The 26,314-nt window shown below is 34.3% G+C and overlaps 1 protein-coding gene across 1 annotated transcript in view; it reads left to right on the forward strand.

The window, feature by feature from the left end:
- LOC145296935 (uncharacterized) overlaps positions 1-25,470 on the forward strand; it is a 63,970-nt gene extending 38,500 nt beyond the window's left edge. Inside the window, exons 5-10 of the mRNA XM_080143139.1 lie at positions 6,449-6,544; positions 14,896-15,313; positions 17,916-17,989; positions 19,097-19,432; positions 21,090-21,257; positions 24,288-25,470. Of these exons, the coding sequence (XP_079999265.1) occupies positions 6,449-6,544; positions 14,896-15,313; positions 17,916-17,989; positions 19,097-19,432; positions 21,090-21,257; positions 24,288-24,413 (1,218 nt within the window). The 3' untranslated portion in view covers positions 24,414-25,470. The remainder of the gene's footprint in view (positions 1-6,448; positions 6,545-14,895; positions 15,314-17,915; positions 17,990-19,096; positions 19,433-21,089; positions 21,258-24,287) is intronic.
- The last annotated feature ends 844 nt before the right edge of the window (positions 25,471-26,314 follow it).

The following is a 26,314-nucleotide window of genomic DNA, read 5'->3' on the forward strand; positions in this document are numbered from 1 at the left end:
GACATCGTTCTATTAAAAACTAGCGAAGGGTACACGGCGTTGCCCGGGTGTTTGGAGGTGTGTGTGGAAACTCCGGGGCTGGGGGAGTTAAAAAAAAAAAAAAAAAAGTAAGTATGAGGATTGAACCCGAACCGTTAAGGCAAAGTTGTAAATTAAAGTGTGAAAAAAAAAAGTGCGACGTTAACCATTGCCCCACCGCGAGATGCTAACGGAAACACGTTTGAATTCATTTAATTACTTGGATTTGGCAGGTGCACGTTTTAATGACTTAATGAGGTCAAGTTTGACTGCGGGATAGTATTTCATTTACTGCGGAATGCTTTTTTTAATTTTTATTTTCCCAAGATGTTATAGGAAAAAGACTAACCCACATGCGGCGAGCGACAAATGTTAAATATTTATCTTCCCGAAATCGAGCAAATTAGACAGGCGAGCTTCGTTGTTAACTGTGAGATATTACGATTTATATATGATATAAAAAAGTTGGGAAGCGACCGACCGCTTCTCTGAAAAAAGCCTTTTGTAGACATACAGAAAAAGCGAACACACATACATACATACATACATTTTTGCTTTTATATATATAGATTATTTCTATGAAGATATTGGGTACTTGTGGGAGGGATCGCATGAAGGTTTCCAATAAGTAAAAGTATTTTTGTGGAACAAACTAGATTCGAACTTGGTAGACCCTGGTTGTGAGTTCATGTCGTTAACAACCTCACTGCCGCTGCTGCTGCTGCTGCTGCTTTGTTTTCATTCATTAATCTATTATATAAAAGCGAAAATGTGTGTTTGTGTGTGTGTGCTATTTTTTATATGTCCAACAAAGGCTTGGGGGGGGGCACTCATTCTTAGAACTCTTTATATGCTTCCTAGATTATAATATCTCCGATTTACAAAAGGAGGTCGTGTATATCTTTTATTTAAGCGACTTTTACACGCTAAAAATTCTCACTATTCTGTCTTCACGCCCGTTTGTTCGTGGTTTTTGTATAAGAAAACGAAACTAACAACAGCCACGCCAGTTTTCCAGCTTTGTGCCGGGGACGTCCAGAAAGCAATTAGCTTTGATCACTGTGTGGAAAACCCCTCGTATCAGACAATTGCTATTCATTTGGACATCTGGGAGCTGGTAACAACCTCGTGGTGGAGAAAATAAATATCGCGAGATTCATTTCTTTGCCGACTCCTGACCTAATTATCACTCCGTCAACAGCTTTTGATTGATGTTGTTAAATCTAAACGCTTTTCACTTCCTTTGTTGTCGTAGCACAGTGGTATGGTCTCAGGTGTTCCGCCTTTGCGACACGGGTTCGAACATGCCTGCCTACTAACATTTTTTTTCCTTCTTTTACACCTCCAAACACCCTGGGCAACGCCGGGCACCCCCACTAGTTACATATAAATCAGATAATTATTGTTGCCATTCGCTTCTCCGATATCTTTCTAGTTAGAATTCTTTCTAGAAAGCCATCACGTACTTACAGGAGGGATCACGTGAAGGTTGACATGGTATTTATCATTTTTTTTTTTTTTAAATCTCAATTCATAAATATTTCTTCAAAATTTTGAACAAAAGAATTATCTTTCTTTTTAATTTTAATTTATATATCTGTATCTGTTCCGTTTCGTTTGCTTTGACAAATGACACTGAATGTACATTCTCTTATGTAGGTTAACTATAAGCTTTCTTCACATCTGTCACCAATGTTTACACATTGCGCAGAATTATATTACAGTAGAGGACGGATTCGTGGATATTTAGAAAAAGGAACAATAGAAGAAAAAAAAAGAAATTGCAAGATGGAAGGTCAAGCAAAAAAAAAATTTGCATGAAAAATAAATTGTCTTCTATATATATAAAAGCGAAAATGTGTGTATGTATGTGTATATGTTTGTGTGTCTGCTAAAAACTTTTGACAGACACAACAAAAATTCACAAACTCGGTATCATATCGAAGCTCCATCCTTCGCTTGAAAAATTGGCCAAAAACGTTCATTTTTTTACCCCGAAATCAACAATTTTCGACAGTGGAGGGATCAACAAAAACGGTCTTTTCGTGACAACGGCTGGTTCTACGCATGTGACAGATGACGTTATGACCTGATTTACTTAAAATAGTTGAAAAACTGAACAAATTTCATGTACGTCGCGTTAGGTCAGTTGATTAGCGCGTTGGTTCATTATCTAAACCTTTTGGGTTCAAATCGTGGTGTGAGATGTCTTTTTTTTTTCTTTTTTTTTTTTTTTTTTTTTTTCGATTTTTTAAATTTAAATATTGAACCAGTGTTATTTAAGCCATTTTTCATGTTCGTTTTTCTGTTGTTTTTTTTTTTTTTTACTTCGCTTGTCCGCCCCCGACCACACACCCAAAAACACCCGGGTACCCACCGATTTTTTAAATTTTAATATCGAACCATTATTAACCATTTTTCACGTGTTCGTTTATCTGTTTTCATTGTTCATTTGCCTTACGTTAATTTTTTTTGTTTTTTTTTCCCGCTTAAGTTTTAGCATTTTCTTTTTTTACTTCGCTTATAACAAACAAACCTACGTCGTCGTCGTTGTCGTAACGCTCGACGACTTCCGGGCATGCACCTGTCAATTTGGTTCTTACTTAAATAAATTCAAACATCTTTCACTAACTCATTCTGGCTGGCCGATTTTATTTTCAAACTTTGCCTCAAGGCTTCGGGTATACCAAATTGTTACTTTCATTTTTGGGGGCATATTTTTGAACGCGTGCACAATTTTAAAAAAAGATTAAAACGGAACAAAATTTAAATTTCCATTTTTAAAACAACCATAAAACAGTTCTCTGCAAGTTTTACCTTTTTTAGTTTCAATTCATAAAAATTTCTGCATAATTTTGAACAAAAAATTTTTTTTAAATTTTAACCTGGGTGCCTGGCGTTGCTCTTGTGTTTGGAGGTGTGTGTTGGGCAAAAAAAAAAAAAAAGTGCTAGTTAGGTAGGCAGGCTCGAACCTGTGATGCGAAGGCAGAGGAGAAAGTGAAAAAAAAAAACTTGACATTTTACCACTTCTCTATGACGTGACTGGATGTTCAGAATGTTAAAATTAAGTAAAGTCATTCCAACTGACTTGCAAAAATAGCAACGCAAAAAAACAACAACCCTCCTTGTAGAAAACTGTCCAGTTGAGGATAAAAGAATTAATGTTCTTGGCCAATTTTTCAATATTTGTTGCCCAAAGGGTCGAGCTTCAAAACAATACCGAGCTCGTGAAAATCCGTCGCTTCTGTCAAAAGTTTTAGGCAGATGTACATACATACTTCGTGGCTTAGTGGGGGATGCCCTTTTCTCTACCCTGCAACCTCTCTTCCACAGAAGAGACGTTGCAAGCCTATCCTTGTTTTATCGTTATTTCCATGGCAGGTGCTTGTCTGAACTCCTATCTCTGGTCCCCCCTCGCCAATCTTTCACGAAAAACACCCGTCTAGCTGAATCCACTGTGAAAAATTTCCCCCACTCTATATCTGTGCCTAAATCAAAACGTAGATTCCATGAACAAAGCTTCTTTCTTAGAACTGCACGCCTGTGGAACTCTGTTCCATCTGCCTGCTTCCCACCGGACTACAACTTGGATGTCTTCAAGTCCAATGTTAACAAATTCCTAATGAACTGCCCCCTTAAGTAAACACTTTATCAAATCTCCACACTAACGTAATGTACTTGCAATAACCCTTATCCCTGAGTGGCTTCCAGGCCTTGATAAGTGGTGATCACTGTGTAAAAAAAAAAACATACATACATTTAAACAGACAGGGAAGATTTCTATAATAGACTAGCAGGGGTACCCGGCGTTGCCCGGGTGTTTAGAGGTGTGTGTGTGATTTTGGGTAAATCAAAACAAAAGAATAATAAAAAATTGTTGCCCGGGTGTTTGTGTCGTGAGGGGGAGTTTTAAAAAAAAAAAAGTTTTGGTAGGGAAGTAGGAAGGATCGAACCCGAAGCCTTGAGGCGAAGTTGGAAAATAAGGTGTGAAAAAAAATGTGCAACGTTAACCGATTGGCCACCAAGAAATAGTAACGGAAACATGTTTGAATTAATTGAAGTATTAAGAATTAGCAGTTGCCCGTACTTAATGATTTAATGAGGTCAACTTTCAATGCGGGGCAGGTTTTTTTTTGGTTTTTTGTTCCCCAAGATGTTGTGGGGGGAAACCAGCCACCATAAAAAGTAGATTGTCCAAATTGAATAGCAATTATCTGATATAAGGAGATTGCATTGATCAAAGATGATTGCTTTTTGACAGAACAATACTGCCAGCTTCGAATTAGTTTAGCTTTTATACGAAAACGCCGAATCCACATGCAGCGATCCAAAAATGTGGAATATTTAGCTTTACAAGTCAGGCAAATTAAATAGACAGGCGACCCCCGTTCTTAACTCGTAGATATTATCATTTAGACAGCATATAAAAAGTTTAAGAAGGAGTGAGCCAACCGATCGCTTTCCGGAAAAAAACTTTTGCGGACATACACAAAAAGCGAACATACATACATACATACACACATTTTCGCTTATATATATATATAGATTAAAATCCATCATTTCAAAATAAAAAATGGCAGATTACAAATATCTTTATTTTTATTTCTTTTTATTTTTTTTTAAATTTTTTGCACAAGCACTAAATTCCTAGAAATAGAAATTAACGATTCGCCAATAGTTTTAGATAAATTACAAAAATCCCATAATTTTAATAAAAATTATGGGATTTTTGTAATTTATCTAAAACTATTGGCGAATCGTTAATTTCTATTTTTTTTTTTTTTTCTGTAAAAAAAAAATAGTTCTAGCAGATCTTCTAGTTGATCAATTTTCATAGTTTTGATTTTTATATTAATTTTGACATGACACATAAGTACATAATAGTGTTTTTACCTAAAGTGTTTATTTTTTTTTGTTTTTTTTTGTTAATTTAATTTCACAAGCACCAAATTCTTTTTATTAAGATCATGTTTTTTTTTGTTATTTATTTACAGTGTTTGCACAAGCTTGAAAAGTCCTTGCATATTGACTAAAAAGGCCTTATTTCTATTATTACCTTGAAAATATTTTGAAAATATGGAAAGTCTCTTAAAAATGTTTTGAAAATATGGAAAGTCTCTTAAAAATGTTTTGAAAATATGGAAAGTCTCTTAAAAATGTTTTGAAAATATGGAAAGTCTCTTAAAAATGTTTTGAAAATATGGAAAGTCTCTTAAAAATGTTTTGAAAATATGGAAAGTCTCTTAAAAATGTTTTGAAAATATGGAAAGTCTCTTAAAAATGTTTTGAAAATATGGAAAGTCTCTTAAAAATGTTTTGAAAATATGGAAAGTCTCTTAAAAATGTTTTGAAAATATGGAAAGTCTCTTAAAAATGTTTTGAAAATATGGAAAGTCTCTTAAAAATGTTTTGAAAATATGGAAAGTCTCTTAAAAATGTTTTGAAAATATGGAAAGTCTCTTAAAAATGTTTTGAAAATATGGAAAGTCTCTTAAAAATGTTTTGAAAATATGGAAAGTCTCTTAAAAATGTTTTGAAAATATGGAAAGTCTCTTAAAAATGTTTTGAAAATATGGAAAGTCTCTTAAAAATGTTTTGAAAATATGGAAAGTCTCTTAAAAATGTTTTGAAAATATGGAAAGTCTCTTAAAAATGTTTTGAAAATATGGAAAGTCTCTTAAAAATGTTTTGAAAATATGGAAAGTCTCTTAAAAATGTTTTGAAAATATGAAAAGGCCTTGAAAATCGTATTCTTTAGTCCTAGTAAAAACTTGTGTTGCAATATTAAAAATAAAATCAAAATAAATGCCATTAAATTATTTAAGTATTAATAAAAAAAATACCATTAAACTACTTTTAAAATATTTAAAATAAAATCGAAGTAGAGTTTTATGAAATTGCATCATATTATTGAGTTATTATCACCAAACTATCTGATGTTTTCCATATTATATAACATTGAGTAGTTTGGTGATAAAGGGACATAACTCTTGTATCCACAATACCGGAAATTTAAAATTTAAAAATGAAACAAACACAGTGTAGGCCCATCTACAATGAGGAAAATAACATTTAATCTCGCTTAGTTGGCCAAATACAAGTGGGTCACGGAATGTAAATTAATATTGTTTGTCGACAGGCATATTGTTTTCTATGTAAATGAAAATGATGTTTCCTGTTGTTGATTAAGTTTTTTGGTTTATTATATCATTGTTTATATATCAAATTTTGTTTTGAAAACTTGAATTTTGTCTGAATTTTGTCTTTGAAAAGTCCTTGAAAGTGGACATTGAAAATATGTACAAACGCTCATTTAAAACAGTTAATTCAGATATTTTCAGATGGGGGGAGGGGTCATTCTATAAAAAAAAAAAAAAGCATGTTATAAATCTTTTTTCATTGATTTTATGATTTTTTTCTCTTTTTTAAGCGTAACGACATCTCAATGGCAATCACTAAATTTGACCAGTTTGACTTCCTCATCGATATCGTTCCGCGTGATGAACTTAAACCACCGAAACGACAAGTAAGTATTCTATCACAAACTCTTAAGACTTTCGGTGTTTCTGTATTGAACGAACAAAATTCAAAAATTGAAATATTGAATTTAAAGTAAAACAAGTGGTGTTTACATAATTGTCATGTCACAAATAATAACATATCCAAAAATTACAGAAAACGATAAGGTAGGAAAATAATTATTAATGAAAACTGTTTTTGATAAAGTTTATATGGGAAATAAAATTTGTCCTACATTTTGAATTACGTTCGTCATGTGACGTAAACAATAGAACTTAATTATCTCCCCTGTCAACTTATCCTTTTTTTTTATTTTTAAGTCAGCGTGATTTTGCTTTATTTGACCAATTTCTTTTTTCATTAATAATTATTTTTCTTCCTTATCGTTTTTTGTCGTTTTTGGATATGCTACTATTTTTGCCATGACAATTACATAAGTACCATTGGTTTTACTTGAAATTTGATATTTCGCTTCATTTGTTCAACAGTGTTTTATGAATGTTGATATTTCACTTTTATTAAAAAAATTAGTTTTTGGATGTTAAGCATAGCTATCCTTTTAGTTCCGTTTTTATGTTTTTGATATAATGGACTGATCCAACACCCCTCAAATGAATGGACTGTTACGTCTATAAAAAGACAAGCAAACTCTCCTCACGTGGGAAACAGAATTTAGTACTAAGCGGTCAATGGACGCTTAGAAATGTGTGTACCTTTTTACCTAAATAAACCCTTTCTGTACAACCCCAGTAATGACTTGTTATTCATATAATCTACGATATAACAGTTTTATTGTGCTGAGAGCTGTTTTATGACAGCAAGGCTCTGTGTTACAAAGTTCTTGCCTTATGACAACTCGTAGCTACATCCAAATCTGTAAACTATGAAAAACCTGGAGGAACATTGGAACCCATTATTATACTTGTTGTCTAGAAGAAGGACACAACTAATTAGTGGAAACAAAATATATTGAACTGAAAAGCAAACAAAGCAAATATAAAAGTGCTTATACTTCAGTCCGACTGCTAAGTGCACATGACTTGTGCATAACACTGAAAAGCAAATTCTCTGATTTTTACTAAAAACTTTATTTCATTAAATTATTTAAAAAAACAACTCTTTTTTTCTATTCTTATACTAAATATGAGTTAATCAATGTTTGTTTCACTAAAGCTATTTTTATCATGCATATAAACACAAAATGCATGCTAAAATATATCTGATTTCTAGAATTGAGTTATGTTTGATGAAAAAAAAAATCAGTTTTAATTGGTTTAATTAGCTGTAATTCATAATTAACTAAACAACAGTCATCCATCTCTCTCTCTCTTTCTTTATCTCTGTTTCTCTCTCTCTTTCTCTTAGCTATTAGTGTTTCTCTCACTCCTACCACCACCCCCACTCATTCTGTTGATTCAAGCAGACTCTAATATTTCTTAATGTTTCTGTGTGTTATCATTTAATTCAGATATGCGTCTGCAGACAACACAAACGCTAAAAACTTTATTTTATCAAATTATTGTAAAATTATTTAAAAAAAAATTTTTTTTTTCTATTTGTTGCAATATCATTAATATAATATTAAGGTAGGTATTTATTTGCTTCTCCACGTAAGCAAAATGTGACACAAGGTTGGTTTTTATGTGGAGTGGAGGGGAAGGGGGGATGGTATATAGGGTTGCCCCTACATGGACCAATAACCAATTGCCAAGGTCTCAAAGTGCAGGATCTGTTCATCAAGCAGATGCTGCACTTTGAGATATTAAATTCTTTATTCAAGCTAAAATTACAAAGTAAGTTCCAATTGAACAAAAAACTTAGACACAAGGCCAACTCAAAGGGGGGAGAGAAAAAAAGGCCGAGTGATGGGGAGGGTATGACTAAAGAAAATTGGAAAGTTGTACTTATAGACATTGGCGATAGGAACTGACCAATCAAATAGAACCAGGTTCTGCTAACAACCAATCAGAAACCTGAATTTTTTCTTAATTTCCACACATAATTTTTCATATCCACACATGAAAGAGCTTTTGCTCTCTGTTTGCAAAATGTTAAAGTTCAAGACTTATGCAGAACATTGTCTCTGCATGTCTCTCTCTCTCTCCTTCTCTCTCTCTCTCTTCCTCCCTCTGTTTCTTCCTACATGCACATATCAAATTTTAGTCATTCAATAAATTTAAAAACTTATGACGTGAAATGTTTAAATTTCAAATCAAAAGATTTTTATTATTCTATGTAAGACATTTGAAATATTTCAAATGTCTTACATAGAATAATAAAAATCTTTTGATTTGAAATTTAACCATTTCACGTCATAAATTTTAAAAAATTTATTGAACGACTAAAATTTGATTTATTTGCTCTATCTTGTATATCGAGCAATTATTATTTAGATGGGATAGCACTTATATTTTTATTTAGATGGGATAGCACTTATAGAATATTACTGCCAAAACTGTCAACAAAATGACGAGATTGGTTCTACGCATGCGTCAAATGACGTCATGACCTGATTTAGTTTAAATAGTTGAAGAACTGAGAGAATTTCATGTGTGTCGTGTTAGGTCAGTTGGTTAGAGCGTTGGTTCATTACCTAAACGTTTTGGGTTCGAATCGTGGTGTGAGATGTCTTTTTTTTTTCTTTTTTTTTCGATTTTTTTTTAATTTTAATGTTGAAGCAGGGTTATTTAAGCCATTTTTCACGTAACGTTCGTTTTTCTGTTGTTTTTTTTTTACTTCATTTATTCTTAGGTTTTCATTTTGTTTTGATTACCCCCTACCCCCCCCCCCCCCACTGTCCGGGTACCCCCTCCCCCCACTTTATTTTTCAGATAAGTTTTAACGTTCGTTTTCTGTTCTCTTTTTTTACTTTGCTTATTCCTAGGTTTTCATTAATACCCCCACCCCGTCCGACCATACACTTATTTATTGAATCATCAAATATTCAAAGATAGGGAAAAATGTTATATGTGCATGGTTTTAGGTGTCTCCATGAATTTTGCGACAGTCTTTACAACAGAAACAATCTTGGGTTTGCGAGAGTTGAGGACAGTGTTCGGTCTGGGACAGTTGGCAGTTTAGGGTCTCCTCTGAGAGCATTGAAGGGTTACAGTTTAATGTAAGCTGTGGCTCAAAGCAGATTGGGAAATGAATTTATTAACCAACTGATGAACATATCCTCAACAGAAAACTAAGATGTGGATCTTAGTATTTATATGGCACCCGTCCTCGTCGCGGCTACCAATATATGACCCCGCGTTTCTTGATGAGGTCACTCAAGCACCCCTGATCGTCTACGAAAAACTTTGGCTCGTGATGTCTGGTTCTTCGAAAGACTATCACATGAAATCCAATTATGATGAAACCGAATTCTCTGGAAGCGGAAAGATGAAGCTCGCATAGGTCAGAAGGAAAACAGACAATTGAAATTCTATTCTACTAAAATTAATTTCACAAAAGATTTACAGTCTTTTTACATATATATACACTTCAAGTTCTTAGTCCGTTTTCAATTCACAATTCACAATTATTCTTCTTCTTCAAAGATGGCACTCAGGCGAAATGGAGAGGGGTGGCGGTCACGTCTTCAGGGATCGATATTATTATCTTGAGATTCTGCGCCAATCTGATTAAATTCGAGGGATATTGGCCTTATATACTCCGGGTCGGGTCGGGGTAGAAAATCTACTAAGCCAATCAAATTAAGATACGTATCTGGGGGAATCCCCAGATGCGAATTGCGAGTTTGTAGTTCAGCCAATATTACCAGTCTTGAAATCTGAGACCCAAAATGATATCTATTCCCATGACCTCCAAGGTCAACGGCTGTCATTCAGAACACCTGGGCCGGGGTTCTTCAGGCCAGACGAATGTCACCACTATTATTCTAACATTTCCTGTTGTTGAATTTTTCCAAATAGCAAAATATACATCTGGCCTTTCAATAAAACAAAACATATCTGATTCTGACAATAATCCAAATATATATCTTTCAATTCAAGTCATTTTATATCTGCTGTCGTCCGGGATTAATTTAACAATTTTAGCATATTTACCCGGCCTTTCTTAGGTCCCAGGGAAGTCTCAACCTCCCCAATAAGGGGCAAATCGCTCCCTCAGGTCGATCACGTTACATTTAGATGGTGTCTTCGTATTTAGATGGTGTTACACACACACCCAGAGTGCAATTGCTATTTACAGAAGGTGTCGTTTTCTTTGGAGTTGTTTTATTGTGAACTCATGTGCACCCCTTCGGCAGCCACCAATGTGAAAGATTACGACGACACAGCCAAAAGAGAAGACATAGAAGAAGAAGAAAACTGGAAACGGCTTTGGGGTTGGCAGTTGTCAAGCGGGGCATTATGTGTTTTTCTCACACTTGATGTGATGAAAAAGAAAAAAATTGCTAGGATTAAAATCTGGAAATTATATCAGCCACATAATTTTTCACCCCTCATATTGGTACACATGTTAAGAGTTCCAAAATTTGATAAAATTACACCGAAGACTTCATTTCTGAGCAAACCTGATGCCAGTTTTGGATTTCTCAGGTACAAAAAATTTACCTGAGTGAATTTTCAGGGTTCCATCATGTTCCAAACTGTACCTAATGAATATACCCAGTGAACAAAGTGCAAGAGGAATACAAACAATTGCACTCCAAGGAACAGTTAGAATCTTAAAAAAGATCTCTCAGTTGGAGTAACTGAAATTGTTGGTGAATGTCTGGCATCCAGTAGGATGCCCTATCCCCATAAAAAACAAAATGAGAAAATTTGTAACAAAAGGGAAAAATATTCAAGAAAATGTGATTATTAAAATGTCGCCTAGGTAATGTCGCGCAAGATTTACATTAAATAAAAAATGCTCTAAATCAAAAACAACTTGTATTATTTGGATTCTTCAAACTACTGTTCTCATCTTGAGTGTCATTTTTCACGTGTTGGTATATGTAACTTCCGACCTTTTTCAGGTGTATCTTGTCAAACTCGGGAATTTGTATGGAATCTCGAACGGAACACTTTATTAATTTCATAGGGATAGCATGCTCTCCATTCCGTCCAAATTCCCGAGTTCAACAAGATACACCTGAAAAAAGTCAAAGGTTACATTGACTGAAACGTTGTGAAAATGATTCTTGAGTTCAACACAATACACCTGAAGAAGGTCGAAGGTTACATTGACTGAAACGTTATGAAAATGACAGTCAAGATGAGAACAACAGTCCAAAGAATCCAAAAAATACGAATAACGAATCCTCATCTAAAAAATTCCGAAACATAAAAACAACTTGGTCTAATTTTTAGGATTTCTTCATTTTTGTGATGTTCACCGACTCAACAAAATCTGGGGACATGGATGTCAAACTCTGGATGATTTGACATCCAGATGATTTATAAGTATAAATGGGAACCCTATGCACGCTTACACCGTTTGACATAGAGCTACCGAACTTGCCATGATACCCCACCATGGGAAGAGAGAGCTTACGGGTTACATCGCTCACTCAACAGAAGTGGGGCCCCATGGGCATCACTTCTAATAGGGAACCCTAATTAGTGCTTATGCGTTTGTGTCAAAGATTCCTACTACTACTACTACTACTACTACCTCCCCCCATGGTCATGAAGCGGGGGGGGGGCTATTTTAAGAATTTTAGATTTTACTTACTCATTTTACTGGCCAGAAAATGTCTACTGGTTTGATGCAGAGAAAACTGCAAAGGTTACCTGCGGATGCAGCAGAAGAAATATGCCTGTTACTAAATAAATGATAAAATAATGTCATATCCTGTACCATAGTGGGCGTCGCTTCATTGAGTATGTTATTGCGATAAAAGGGGGAATAACTCTGAATAAAGAAAGGAAGAGTTATCAGCCTTTATAGATCCTTGTAAAGACTAGAGAGTTCTGGAAAGAAAAAAGCAACATGGCTGACTTTGCCAGGCATTCAATATCGTCTGTTATTAACTTAATGTTTCTGCCATGAACAAATTATGTTTAAAAATACAATGAATTCTATGTTATCCTGACATCACAGTTTCTCCAAACACAACAGACTACATATCCAAAAAAAGGCAATTACAATTGTGGGTGTTCAAAAATGCTATATCAACTTCAACTGGACCAAATTGAGATCAAAGAGAAGGTTACTCACTAGCGAATTGGAGACATCAACTTCTATCAACTCCAATGCACCCTCCACTCTGTCCGACCCTTTTATCACAACCGTGCAATAAAAAGACACCATTGTATACTAGCGGGGAATGCCCAGCTTTGTTAGGTCGTAAAATATGCTTAAATATATTTTAATTCATGCAGATTTTGTATTAATAGGAAGCCAATTCTCTATTGAATAATTTATTGTACATAATATATAATAATGATTTCAAAAGATTTAAAAAAAAAAAAAAACGACTTGGGTGTCATCAGTTAGAATCAAGACCAAAACATTTAGTGCTTCTGCTGCATTCCTTACCATTTGAGCTAACTCGACAGATAGATAAGAAAGATTTAAAATCAAACCACTTCAAGCTATGATTGAATTTGCGCATGCGTAAAACTAATAGAAATATATTTTTTTATTATTATTGGAATTCATTATTGAGATGAGTATTGTTTATTAATTTATTTATTGCGGACTATTATTCTCATCTTTTCTTAGTTGTTGTTTCACGACATTTCGGGCGACTATTGCTCTGGCCTTCGTCAGGTAGTAACCGCGACAAGATTGGAACTCTGAATCTCCTAACTGCATTCTCAGCAATTACTGCCATCCATAGTTGTTGTCCTCTCACCACGATTTGATCAAGTAAGCCTCTGGTCATCTTTGGGCTTACTTGACCAAAACGTGGTGAGACGACAACAACTATGGATGGCAGTAATTGCTGAGAATGCAGTTAGGAGATTCGGAGTTCCTATCCCGTCGCGGTTACCACCTGACGAAGGCCAGAGGAATAGTTGGCCAAAACATTGTGAACAACAACTAAGATGAGGATAATAGTCTGCAATAACTGAATTAATAATAGAAACATGTTGGCAAGTTGAAATGAACATTTTGCATTTCAACTTGCCGACATATTTCTGTATGCGTTATCCATCCATCCAAACAAAGATTTTACTCGTTATAAACCATTTTTGATGAATGATTACTATTTCCTGTTAATTTTAGTGTTATGTGACCAGAAGTGACCAATCTTTATCTGTGCCTAAATCCAAACGTAGATTCCATGAGCAAAGCTTCTTTCTTAGAACTGCACGCCAGTGGAACTCTCTGCCGCTTGCCTGTTTCCCACCTGACTACAACTTGGACATCTTCAAGTCCAACATAAACAAACTCCTGACAAACCGCCCCACCCCCCTAAGTAAGACACTCTATCAAAACCCCCAATACTAATAATTACTACAATACTATCTCATTGATTACTGTACACGCAATAACCCTTATCGCTGAGTGGCCTTCGGGCCTTGATAAGTGGTGACCCCCATATATATAAAAAAAAAAAAAGTTTAAGAGTTTATTGGTTAGACACACATGCATCTACTGCTTTATTTATATATGTGTATAAAAGTATACCATTATATTTTTACATATAAATGTTTCTTGTCATTGTTTTAAGCACAAAGGCAGTAATATACAATACTAGCAGGCTGCCCGACGTTGCCCAATTTTTCAATTTTGACACCATAGCAGCCCTTTTTTTCTGGATGAAAACTGATTAAAAGTTTTCTACATGTCTGAATAACCTATATATCAAATTTCAAGTTTGTAGATGAAAAATGTGTTATAGTTTGAGAATTTTCCAATCACGCACATACACATTCTCACTTTTCTATATGTACTAGAAGATGTACTAGGCATTGCCCGGTATTAAACATAGTGTTATATACTTCTTAAAAGAAATTGAGACGGTCATGTAAGTATTATGTCTTTTTCTAAATAGTTCACTTCTTGTAAGTAAAAAAGAAATACTCAAGCTGAAATCAAAATCAAAACCTAAAAACAGTGAGTCAAGAACAATAACCATTAGACCAGCTTGACACGATTTTTAAAAAATGTTTTCAAACCTACTAATTTTGCCCTCTTAGCAGCCCTTTTTCCTGGATGAAAACTGATTTAAAAAGTTTCACATGTCTGAATACCCTTTATACCAAAATTTCAAGTCTGTAGATCCAAAATTTGAGTATGTAGGTTGAGAATTGTCCTCTCTCTCTCACACACACACACACACACACACACACACACACACACACACACACACATTCTCACTTTTCTGGATATATAGATAAGTCGTAAGAAATTTTTGATTAGATTTTTTTTAACAAATGTTGTTTTTTCTCCTTCGTTTCTATTTTCTAGGATGAGGCTGTTAGGACAACGTCAGTACTATCGGATCAACTCCACTGTTACCTTCAGTTGGCCCAACAGAGTCAGCAGCAACAACAACAACAGCAGCAGCAGCAGGTACAGCAACAACAGCAGCAACCAGTGCAGCAGCATGTGCAGCCACAGGTACAACAGCAGGTTCAGCAAGTACAGGTGCAAGTTCAGCAGCAGCAGCAGCAGCAACAACAAACTCAGCAACCAGTGCAACAAGTACATGTGCAGCAGCAGCAGCAACAACAGCAGCAGCAGCAGCAGCAGCAACAAGTGCAACATCAGACTGTAGTTGTTGCCCAGCCGCAACCATCAACTACACCGACTCCACAACCTCAAACGCCACAACCTCAGCAAATTCATCTTTCTAGTGACGGCTTTCCTGTCGTACTAAGTCAAGGTAAAAACGTTTTAATTCTCTTCTGGTTGATAAAAAAAATCCAATTACTGTTAAAATGGTACACGCTTGCTAGTATTTATTTGATAATGCAGTGTTGAAAGGGCTACGTTTACACATTTTACGACCTAACAAAGCTGGGCATTCCCCGCTAGTATACAATGGTGTCTTTTTATTGCACGGTTGCGACAAATGGGTCGGACAGAGTGGAGGGTGCATTGGGGGCAATGGGTTTGTGAGTATATACTCTAATGTCACATTAACTTGCATAGCTAGAAATGGATGTGCTGTAATCTAGCTTAGGGTTTCGCAAGCTTCAGGACACCATGGAGCCCTTGAGCAGGGCAAAGGTTTTCACGGAGCACTAACAAGATAATTTCTAAAATGAATATGAAAAACATTAATTTCAAATTTTAACACAAACTAATAATAATGTTTATACACATTTTTTTTTTTTTTTTATTAATCAAAAATTGTTGCATTTTTTTATATATTTTTTTTTATATATTTTTTTCATGAACCCTCCTGAAACTCTTTACACCTGCAGTTATGTATCAAATCTATCCTGTAAAAAGGAGATCAATAGTTAAATGTCTGCAGCCATTTTATTTTTTCATATAAAGAATTTGGTTCTCTTAAAGAAAGGGCTTCCGGAGTCTCTCAACCTCACTTGATTAAAAATAACCTTGTGCATGTGTGCGTCGATAAAAACAACAAAAATGGTAACATTTGATTGACGCATAAATATTAAAATTATGATTCTCTTAAAAATATTAATTCAAAATTTTTAGATCTTGGTATAAAAAAATATTGAAATTGTCGTTCATATCTTTCAACATATTTACTGATGAAATGAGGACAATCTACCGCCATGTATTTAATAAAAATAACCTTGTGCATGTGTGCGACATTAAAAACAAAAATAGCAACATTTGATTGACATATAAATATTGAAATAATAATTTTTAAAAAATGAAAAGAATTCTTCAATTAAAATAATTTTATGAAAATCATTATCTTTCCACATTTATTTCCCTTTGTCTCGGAAAAAGTTTGTGAATTTGTGCTTTAAAAAAAACGTTTCGGGTTTGTATTACTGTACACATAGATTCGAAAAAGTTGTCAAAAAACAAATATATAACAAATAAATGTTATCAAAGGCAAGATAAGTTACTTTTCTACCAAACTGGATATATTTTTCGTGTTTTTATTAAATTTAACATGTTTATTCAGCTCGAAAAGCATACAGTGTTTACCAATGTATTGGAACATTCAAGATGGCGTCTTATTCTCTCTTTAACACGATAAGTGTGGGAAAAGAAGTTATAAATAAAAAAACGGATAAAATACTGTTAAAAACTTGCTCAATATATGTTACCGTGACATAGGTTGACATATATTTGACGGGTTTTTAATAGTATTTTGTATAGTTTTTTATTTATAACACCCTTTTCCATACTTACGGTGTTAAAGAGGGTGTGAGACGCCATCTTGAATTTTCGAATACATCGGTAAACACTGTATGTTTTTCGAGCTGAATAAATATGTTAGATTGAATAAAAACACAAAAAATATATCCAGTTTGGCAGAAAAGTAACTTATCTTGCCTTTGATAACATTTATTTGTTATATATTTGTTTTTTGACAACTTTTTCGAATCTATGTGTACAGTAATACAAACCCAACGTTTCTTTATTATTAGAGTGAAATTTGAAAATCGAAATATTGAATTTTAAGTAAAACTAATGGTATTGACTTAATATTCATGTTGCAGGAATGAACATGTCAAAAAAAAAAAAAATATGACAAATGATCAGGTAGAAAATGTATTAATAAAAACCGTTTTGGAAAACAATTAGCGAAAATTGAGTTTTGCTAAATTATCCTAAGATTTTCCATGTTTTCAGGAAATAATTATCTCCCTTGTTATAATTTGTAATTTTTTAAATGTTTGCTAAAAAGAAAATTTAAAAAGAAACCCACTAAAATTTTCATGGTTTTTGATTAACTTGATTAAAAATAACCTTTTGCCTGTGTGTGTCAATAAAAATAACAAAAATAGCAACATTTCATTGACACCTAAATATTAAAATAATAATTCTTTTAAAAATCTATTATATTAATTCAAGACTTTTAGATCTTTGTATAAAATATATGATTGAAATTGTCGTTCATATCTTTCAACATATTTACTGATGAAATTAGGACAAGTTACCTCCGTGTATTAAATAAAAGGTTTGAAATTCAAAATTTATTCTCAATTTTGGTATAAAAATTCCCAGAATTCAACAAAAATCACCTGAAGTAAGTCAGTTACATTGGCCAAAATGTGAGAATAACATCTTGGCTGGAAGCAAGGTGTAGTACCTGTTCTGATACAGCATTTCACATTTTCTATCCTCGGTCAGTGGAGGAGAAGTCCTTCTTGACTGAGACAATTTTTATTTTTGTTCCTATCCAGAGTGCCCCTTTTTGGGGAGCTTAGATTTCCCCACATTAAAAACCGACCTTGTGTCTAACTCTGCCCTCATGTAAATATAAAAATCTAAGATGAGAGCAATTGTTCAAATAATCTAAATATTTGCTACTTTTTTTAATCTTCCAGGTGGTCATATAATTCAGTCTCCTTTCCAAATTCAAGTGGCACAATCTGGCGGAAATGCTGTTAGTTTAGGAAACGTAAGTATTATTTTTTTATTATTTATCTATCTTTTCTCTTTTTACATTAAAGAACACCACAGTACTGAAATATGATGAAGATGACATCAAGCTGTGCACAGAGATAGAAACCAGACAGATCTTGTATTTTAAAAATCTCTCTTGCAATCTAACCTCGACAAAATGCAGCAATGTATCAAAGACTGGCAATAGAAACTAATCGTGTACAAGTGTACAGTCGTGCATTTTGGAAAGAGGAAAATATCCAGCGGCAACGTGCTTCCTCCACAACACTAATATTAAGACGTTTTCTTGTGAACATGAGCTGAGCATTATTGTCGGCAACAATTTGCATTTGACGAAACACGTCTGTCTCGAAAGTTGACAAGAAGCCCGAGCATGTTTTAGCATCACTTAGCATGACATTTGTTAAATGCTCCTTGGTTGTCTATGGTGTGGCTGCACTTGGAATTTGCATCACTAGTCTGGAACTTTCTTTCTTTGGTTTTCATACATGAAGTAAATTTCACAGTGTATAACGATTATTTGATGCTGGAGATATTCATACTCGTACCCTATTTCCAAAAGAGGAGAGATATAACACATGAGAAATATTTGGAATCAAGTCTCTCATTGCTGTTATTTCAGATCATTTGAAACCGTAGCAGCAAGTTTTAGTCTCCTGTCCATCAAGGCCAGAAGTTTGGGGGAATATATATATATATATATATATATATATATATATATATATATATATATATATATACATACACACACACACACACAATTATAGATTTAGGTGGTATGTATATGTTGAAAGGATGGATGAGGTAAACCCACTCAGCAGATGTAGGTTTATTGAGATTGATGGATTTAAATGGAAGGATAGACCATGTAAGACATGGAGTCAGTTATGGATGACTTTAGGAAGTTGAGATTATGACTAGGCCTTGCATAAGACTGAACCATTAAGCAGAAACGTCCAATCCAATGTTAGCATGGAAACAAATGTTAAACAATGATGATGTAGGCTTCCAGCAAATAATTTCTTTAATTTTTTGAATTATCACAATTTAAATGTTTTCCGATTTATTAATAAATACGTTGCTATTTGGTTATATCTTCCAGAACAATGCACACGGCTACGAACTTGTGACCCTCGGAAATCCAAACATCATTCAAATTCCAACATCTCCGGTTCCAACGCAGAACCAACCTCCAGCAGCGTCTCCAACCCCGACACCACAGACTAATGTGACACAAACCATCACTCAACAGGCTGTGTCGCACCAACCTCAGACTATCACGCAACAACCACAGCAACAGCAGCAGCAGCAGCAACAAGTCCAACAGCAGCAAGTTCAACAACAACAGCAGCAGCAGCAGCAAGTTCAACAACAAATCCAACACGCTCAAGTAATCCAACAAATTGTCACTCCTTCGGGAGAAATCCAGCATTTACCTGTACGTATTCATCATTTGATTTTCTATTTAAGCAACACAGATATATGTTTGCTTATTTCAATAGTTACATATTACTCAGCTGCAACAATTTGCGAATATGAAAGTTAATTTGAGTATGATTTACAAAGGGTTGATCGTGTTAGGTTTTCCATTATGTATGTGCAAAATTTTAATTATGTAGCACTGTAACGTGGCCGTTACGCTCGAACGGTGTTCATTACAGTTCAAACTGTCAAAAAGAAAAAGTTCAATTCCGGATCAGGTTGTTTTGAAAATAACTTAATAAAAGGAGGAAACGCATGTTCAGGTAAATAAAAAAAAAAAAAAAAAAAAAAAGTTAAATAAAATTAGTTGTTCCTATTTACGTGCCACCCCATTAAAGCAAAGTTAAACACAAGGTCAGTTTTTAAACTGCGGAAAATCCAGCTCCTAAAAAAGAGACACTGGATTAGAACAAAAATACAAATTTTCTCAGTTTAGAAGAACTTTTTCACTGACCGAGAAGAAAAACGATTAAGTGTAGCATGAGAACAGATACTACACTTTGCTCCTAGCCTAAAGACCAAGTTAAGGCCAATAAAATTAGTTGTTTTTTTGTTTCGATACCTCCTTCCCAAATACTAATAGAATAATTGAAATGAAAAACGTATGAAATAGCTTTTTTTTAGCTACCGAAATTATCCACAGTCTGATAAATAGTGAGTCATGATTTTGAGTTGATTGAACTTATAGTAATTGTTAAATGATGTTTTGGAAGAAAATAACTACATAGGGATCAACTCTGTGACAACTACCTCGCTATACATCATAATAATCTCTTTCTCCTTCTTTCTATGGCCCCCCCCCCTGCCTCTCTCACCTTCTCTTTGCCTGCCCTCTCTCTCTCTTCCCCTCTTTCTATATATTTACCTCTCTATCTTCCTCCACCCCAAGAAAATGACTCCATAGGGATCAACTCAGTGACAACTATCTGCTATACATCATAATAGTCTCTGTCCCCCCCCCACCTCTTATTGCCTCCACTTCTTTCTTTTGCCCCTCTCTTTCTTTGTCTCCCATCTTCTATTTGTTTCCTTCCTTCTCTCTCTCTCTCTCTCTCTCTACATAGGGATCAACTCAGTGACAACTACATGGTTATGTATCATAATAATCCCCCCCTCTCTCTCTCTCCTCTCCTTCTCTCTGTCTCCCCCTCTCTTGATCTCTCTCTCTATTTCTCTACATGGGGATCAACTCAGTGACAACTTACCTAGCTATGCATCATAATAATCCTTTCCCTCTCTCTCTCTCCCCCTCCCACTCCAAGAAATCCCGTGTAAGTTTTTTTTTTTTTTTTTTTTTTTTTTTTTTTACTGGCTTACTAATACATAAGAAAATGACTATGTAGGGTTCAACTCAGTGACAACTATCTGGCTGTGCATTATAATAATTTTTTTCTCTCTGTCTCTCCACTCTCTATCTCTGAGTCTCAACCTCTCTCCTTTTGTCACCTCCGCTCTCTCTCTCTTTCTCTCTCTCTCTATCTATCTATCTTTTCCCTACCTCAAGAAATCTAGTATAATTATATTTATTTTATTTTTTTTTTGCTAAAACAAAAAAAAAAAAAAGATTGATTAAATCTAAAACATTTTAAAATCTTTTTATTTTCCTCGCGCAGATTCAATTAACCGCAGCTCAATTGCAAGCGTTCCAAATGCACTTACAAGGTAAACCAACAAATCAACCGCTCATCATACAAACTTCGCAACAACAAAACGACCAGATTCTCGGAGCTGCACAGCAACAGCAGCAGCAACAACAACAGCAGCAATACTCAACGACTCAGGTAAGCAAACAGATAAATCAACATTACGATTATTATTAACTGATTAACAAAATTTAGTATTAGTATTTTTTTTTTTTTTTTCATACGTCAAATTACATTTTGGATACCGTGTCTTTTTGAGCTACTACTTAGAAACGCTAACACATTATTTGGTAACTAAAACTGTACTGCCATCTCTGGTGTCAGCAACAGCTTTTACCATTGGACTGCATATTATAAAAAAAATGAACCAATATTGGACAAAGGTGTTTTTAAAAAAATGTTAAAAACGGAATTTTCCACGGGTTAGACTAAGCAGAAAAGTGGAAAATTCTATTAGAAGTTAAAGATTAGAAATAGAGCTATGTGCCAGGGAACTAATGATCTAATAAAATCTTTCTCTGACTTCTGAATTTAGGGATGTGAAAGCTTTGTTTTAGCATAATTCTGCCTTTTCTTGGAATTCAGGAAAGGATGTTTTTGGGGGTTTCCTTTTTAAGCAAAAACAGATTTCTGTTTAATTACTAAAGCTTTAAGTCATTATTTTTGGCATTTGGCAGCTCGATTTTATTTCTCGTTTTCTTTCTCCTTCTGTCTCGGCTTGATTTGTTTTGCTTTCTTTTTTTTTTTTGCGCCATGTTTAAACGATTTATAACGCAGAGTAATAATAAGGTAGAGTTAGAAGACTTTTATTTCATCAAAGAATGACTTCACACACATAAACCCTAACCCCACATATACACTTCTCTTTCTAACATCTAGCATTTTAAAGCAGCTAACTTTTTTTTTGTTATGGAAAATAAATTCTGTGCATATTTTTAGGAGGAAGGTTTTTTTAAGTGATTATATATGTGGTTTTATAAGTATTTTTTTTTTTTTTTTTTTCTGAGTTGCTATTTAAATTTAGGGTTAGTAATAGGTCAAAGAAAATTTATTTTTAAAGGGGTCTTACCACCCCACCCTAGTGTAACGATAAATGATTTTTGTTTTAGCAACCTTTTACTGTGACCCCATCTGCCCATCCCAATTTCCTAAAAAATAGGCACTGAATTTATCTTCCGTAGCAAAAAGATTTTGGTTAACTACCCTAAAAGCTAGAATTGATTTCGTATCTGATCTTCGGGACAAGATCAAAGTGTAGTATCTGTTCTTCGGATGCTGCACTTCTATTTCTTGTTCTCTTTCGGTGGAGGAGAAATCCTTCACGACTGAGACAATTTTAATTTTTGTACCTTTTCTCCACGTTAAAAAACGACCCTGATGTCTAACTCTGTCCCATGGGGAGGCATAGTAAATAGGTACCCTAAAAGCTAGAATAACTTGGGAATGGAGGATCATTTTACGTAAAATTTCTACGCATGGGGGTAGGAGATTAGGATATGGGGGAGGGGTGTTAGAATCCTCCCTCCTTTAGATTGGGAACGTTATACAGATTTTTTTTTTTTTTTTTTTTTTTTTCTTTTTATCGTTGGTCATTCACATCTCTCTGTTAATCATGAATCCACTGTCAAAAATTTTCCCCACTCTCTATCTGTGCCTAAATCAAAACGTAGATTCCATGAACAAAGCTTCTTTCTTAGAACAGCACGCCAGTGGAACTCTGTTCAGTCTGCCTGTTTCCCACCTGACTACAACTTGGATGTCTTCAAATCCAACGTAAACAAATTCCTGATGAACCGCTCCCTTAAGTAGACACTTTATGAAATCTCAACACTAACGTATAACGTACTGTACATGCAATAACCCTTATCCCTGAGTGGCTTCCGGGCCTTGATAAGTGGTGACCTTTTATGAGTGCATAATTTCTATAAAATTTCTTCTTTTTTTTTTTTTCTATTTACTTGCCTTCTCATGAAGACGAAGTTAGACACAAGATCAGTTTTTAAATGTGAAGAAAATCCAGTTTTCCAAAAAGAAACACTCTGGGTTGGAATAAAAAATAAACTTTGCCTCAGGCTAGAAGCACTTCATCCTTCACGAGCCGAGAATAGAAAAGATGAAATTTAACATCAGAACAGATCCTACACTTTACTCTTAACCAAAAGCCAAGAAAACTGCTCACGTTGCTCTGACTTTTCATAAAGTCATTTTGCTTTTCCGAAAAGTTAATTTATCTTATTAGAAAAGTTTGATTTGTCAGTTTAAATGCTACTTAGGTCTGATTTTGAAAATCTGACCAGATAACTTTATATGTTAGTTATGGATTTTCACTCTAATTTTGTAACGATTTAAAAATAAAGCATGTAACATGTTTTCTTTCTTAATTTTTGTGCGTATATGCGTACATCTTTTTCATGCATCACACTTCATAGACTGCGTACGGAATGTATACATTTCATCTTATTTCCTCTCTATCTGTCCCTCACTTTATCTCCTCCTTTTCTCTCTCACTCTCTTTCCTTCTTCCTCTCTTCCCTCTCTCCCTCTCATTTTTTCTCCTTCTCCTCCTTCCTTCCTTCTCTTCTCTCCCTCCCTTTCTCTGGAAGGTGGCCGTGATGAAAAGGATGCCAATATGAACTGATGACCTAGGCTTGCCAAATTCAAATCCACTCGGTTCCTTGGAACAACTTTCACTATTGATGTTGGCAACCTTTTTGTCAGTAACCGATTGCAAGAAAAAACTGCTGAAAACAGTGTTAACAACAGAAGCAAACCGGTCAAAAATCATATTACATAGGTATGAGTTGTCTGTCCCTGACAACATGAGGCAACCAGGGATGATCTCCCCCTGAATAGGAAGTAACTAATGGTGATCTCCCCTGATGTCTATATGTATATCACAGACATGAGTGCAGACATTTGCATTTTGTGTTGAGCTCAGCAACAAGCTGGAAGTATACATTTTGTCACTTTACGCTACCATTACATGTACCAAGCTGTGTCATACAAATTTATATTTTTTCTCACACTTTTTCCCCCTCTTTCACTCTCTCCCTCACACCTTTTCCCCCTCTTTCACTCTCTCCCTCACTCTCTGTACTGTCTTGTAAATGTTTCTAAGCAAAACAACAAAATTAAATGTTGATTTTATTTCACCTTTTTTTTTTACAGCCTGTGTATCAAATCCAACAGGTCCAGGTAGCCCCCAACCAACAGCACATATTTATCCAACAGCCAGCCCATGTGCCAACGGATGCAGAACAGCAAGCCATACAGGAAGTTACTGAAGCCTCCTAGTATTTTGCTATTGGGGGCAAGTGGGGCTCCTTTGATCGCTAAGACATTCAATAAAAAAAACAAAAAAACAAAAAAACAAAAGAAAACAAACACAGAAGAAAAGAAAATAATTTTTTTTCTTTTTAATTAAGAAAATAAAAACAAAAAAATGGTGGGCAAAAATAAAAACTAACATAAAAATAGAAAAAAGTAAAAAAAAAAAATAAAAAAAATGGGGAAAAAAATGAAATCATTGTGTACAATACTCAGGTGTATTGCATCTCCTCACAAGTGTAAGCACGGGTGAAGTTTTGTCAAATTCCGGGAAGCGTGAAGCATGTGTCAGTAGTCAACAACCGATCCAACTCTTTAATTATGAAATGTCATAATAATAATGATAATCCTACAGAAGTTATCATACTTAAAAGTAACCTAATTCAAAAAAATAAAATACAGGAAAATACTTACATACTCATCACAGAACGAAGATGTCATTTTCCAAAAATCGTATAAACTGATCAAGTAATTTTTTTTTTATTCTAAAAAATAAAATTTACGATTTTTATATATACAAGAGGTTTTAATTATTTTTAATACAAACAAAATCTTGCTAGTTGAATTGAGTTGTCCGCCGTTGAATTTTAATGTGTTCTAAAACAACATGGTGGCTTTCAGCTCGCTTGTCATGAAATTTGATTTTCTTAGTTAGAAAAAAAACAAAAAAAAAACTACTTGATCGATTTAGGTGATTTTTGGGATATGACATGCTCGTTCTCTGACGGCTATACACATTTTTCCGTATTTTCTTTTTATGAAGTCAAATTCTAAATAGAAATAACAATTTTTTATTTAAAAAAAAAAAACAATTCTCAAATTTTTTAATGAAGCTGTTTTTTTTTTGTTTTTTTAATCATGAATCTTTTCAAGAAGGAATAAAAACAAAAAAAAATTTTTGTTTGGTTAAAATCGGAGGAGAATCAGAGAAATGTTTCTTTTCATGATAATCAGTTGCCATCCTTACAGTTGTCAACATCTTGGAAGCAACTAAACTCTTTCCAAAAACAAAAGAAAAATAAAACTGGTCCCTGGCCCCAAAGCAGGGTATATAGAGAAAAAAAAACATATTTAAAGACGACGAAAAAAAAATGAATGCTGGTCTATTTTGCTCATCTTCAAAATGGAGATGAAATAATTTTCAAATATCGAACTTTTTTTTAATGAATTTTTATATTAAAAAAAAATAAAATAAAATTTAGGCTAAATTTAACTTGTCGCAGCCAGGTGAAAAAATATAATGTGCGGAATAATATGATTTGTGTGATGATGCCGTCGTGAATTATGATAATCTGAAACACCAAGTTCAAAGCCTAGCTTATCTATCATGTTCACTTCTGCATTAGAACTCCTCTCCTTCCAAAAAATGTCAACTTGTATTCAATGAATTGTTTCCGATAATTAATGTACTTAATCATTAAATAACGGCAAAAGGATTAATTATGCTGCCAAACAACTAAACCCTTATGGTTTTGAATTTTTTAGATGAGGATTGATTATTCGTATTATTTGGATTATTCAAACTACTGTTCTCATCTTAAGATTTTTACGTTTTCGTTAATGTAACCTTCAACCTAATTCAAGTGCATTTTGTCGCTCTCGTAAATCTTTCTGTCAAACTTAGAAATCGGCACAGAATTTTGAACAGAAGCCTTTATTTAATCCACAAGGGTAGCATGCTCTCGTTCTGTCAGCCATGACTGGCTAGAAGTTTTGAGTAATTCACAACTGTATTTGAGGTCTCTCGAACTGAGGATTGAACCTTCAAGAAAGATTCCCGAGTTCGGCAAGATATACTCGAAGAAGGTCAGAGGTTACATAGACCAAAATGTTGTACAAATAATGCTTGAGATGAGAACAGTCATCCA

This window comes from Euprymna scolopes, chromosome 17, assembly GCF_053919585.1.
Source record: "Euprymna scolopes isolate OS-2025 chromosome 17, ASM5391958v1, whole genome shotgun sequence".
In the NCBI taxonomy this organism is placed as follows: domain Eukaryota; kingdom Metazoa; phylum Mollusca; class Cephalopoda; order Sepiida; family Sepiolidae; genus Euprymna; species Euprymna scolopes.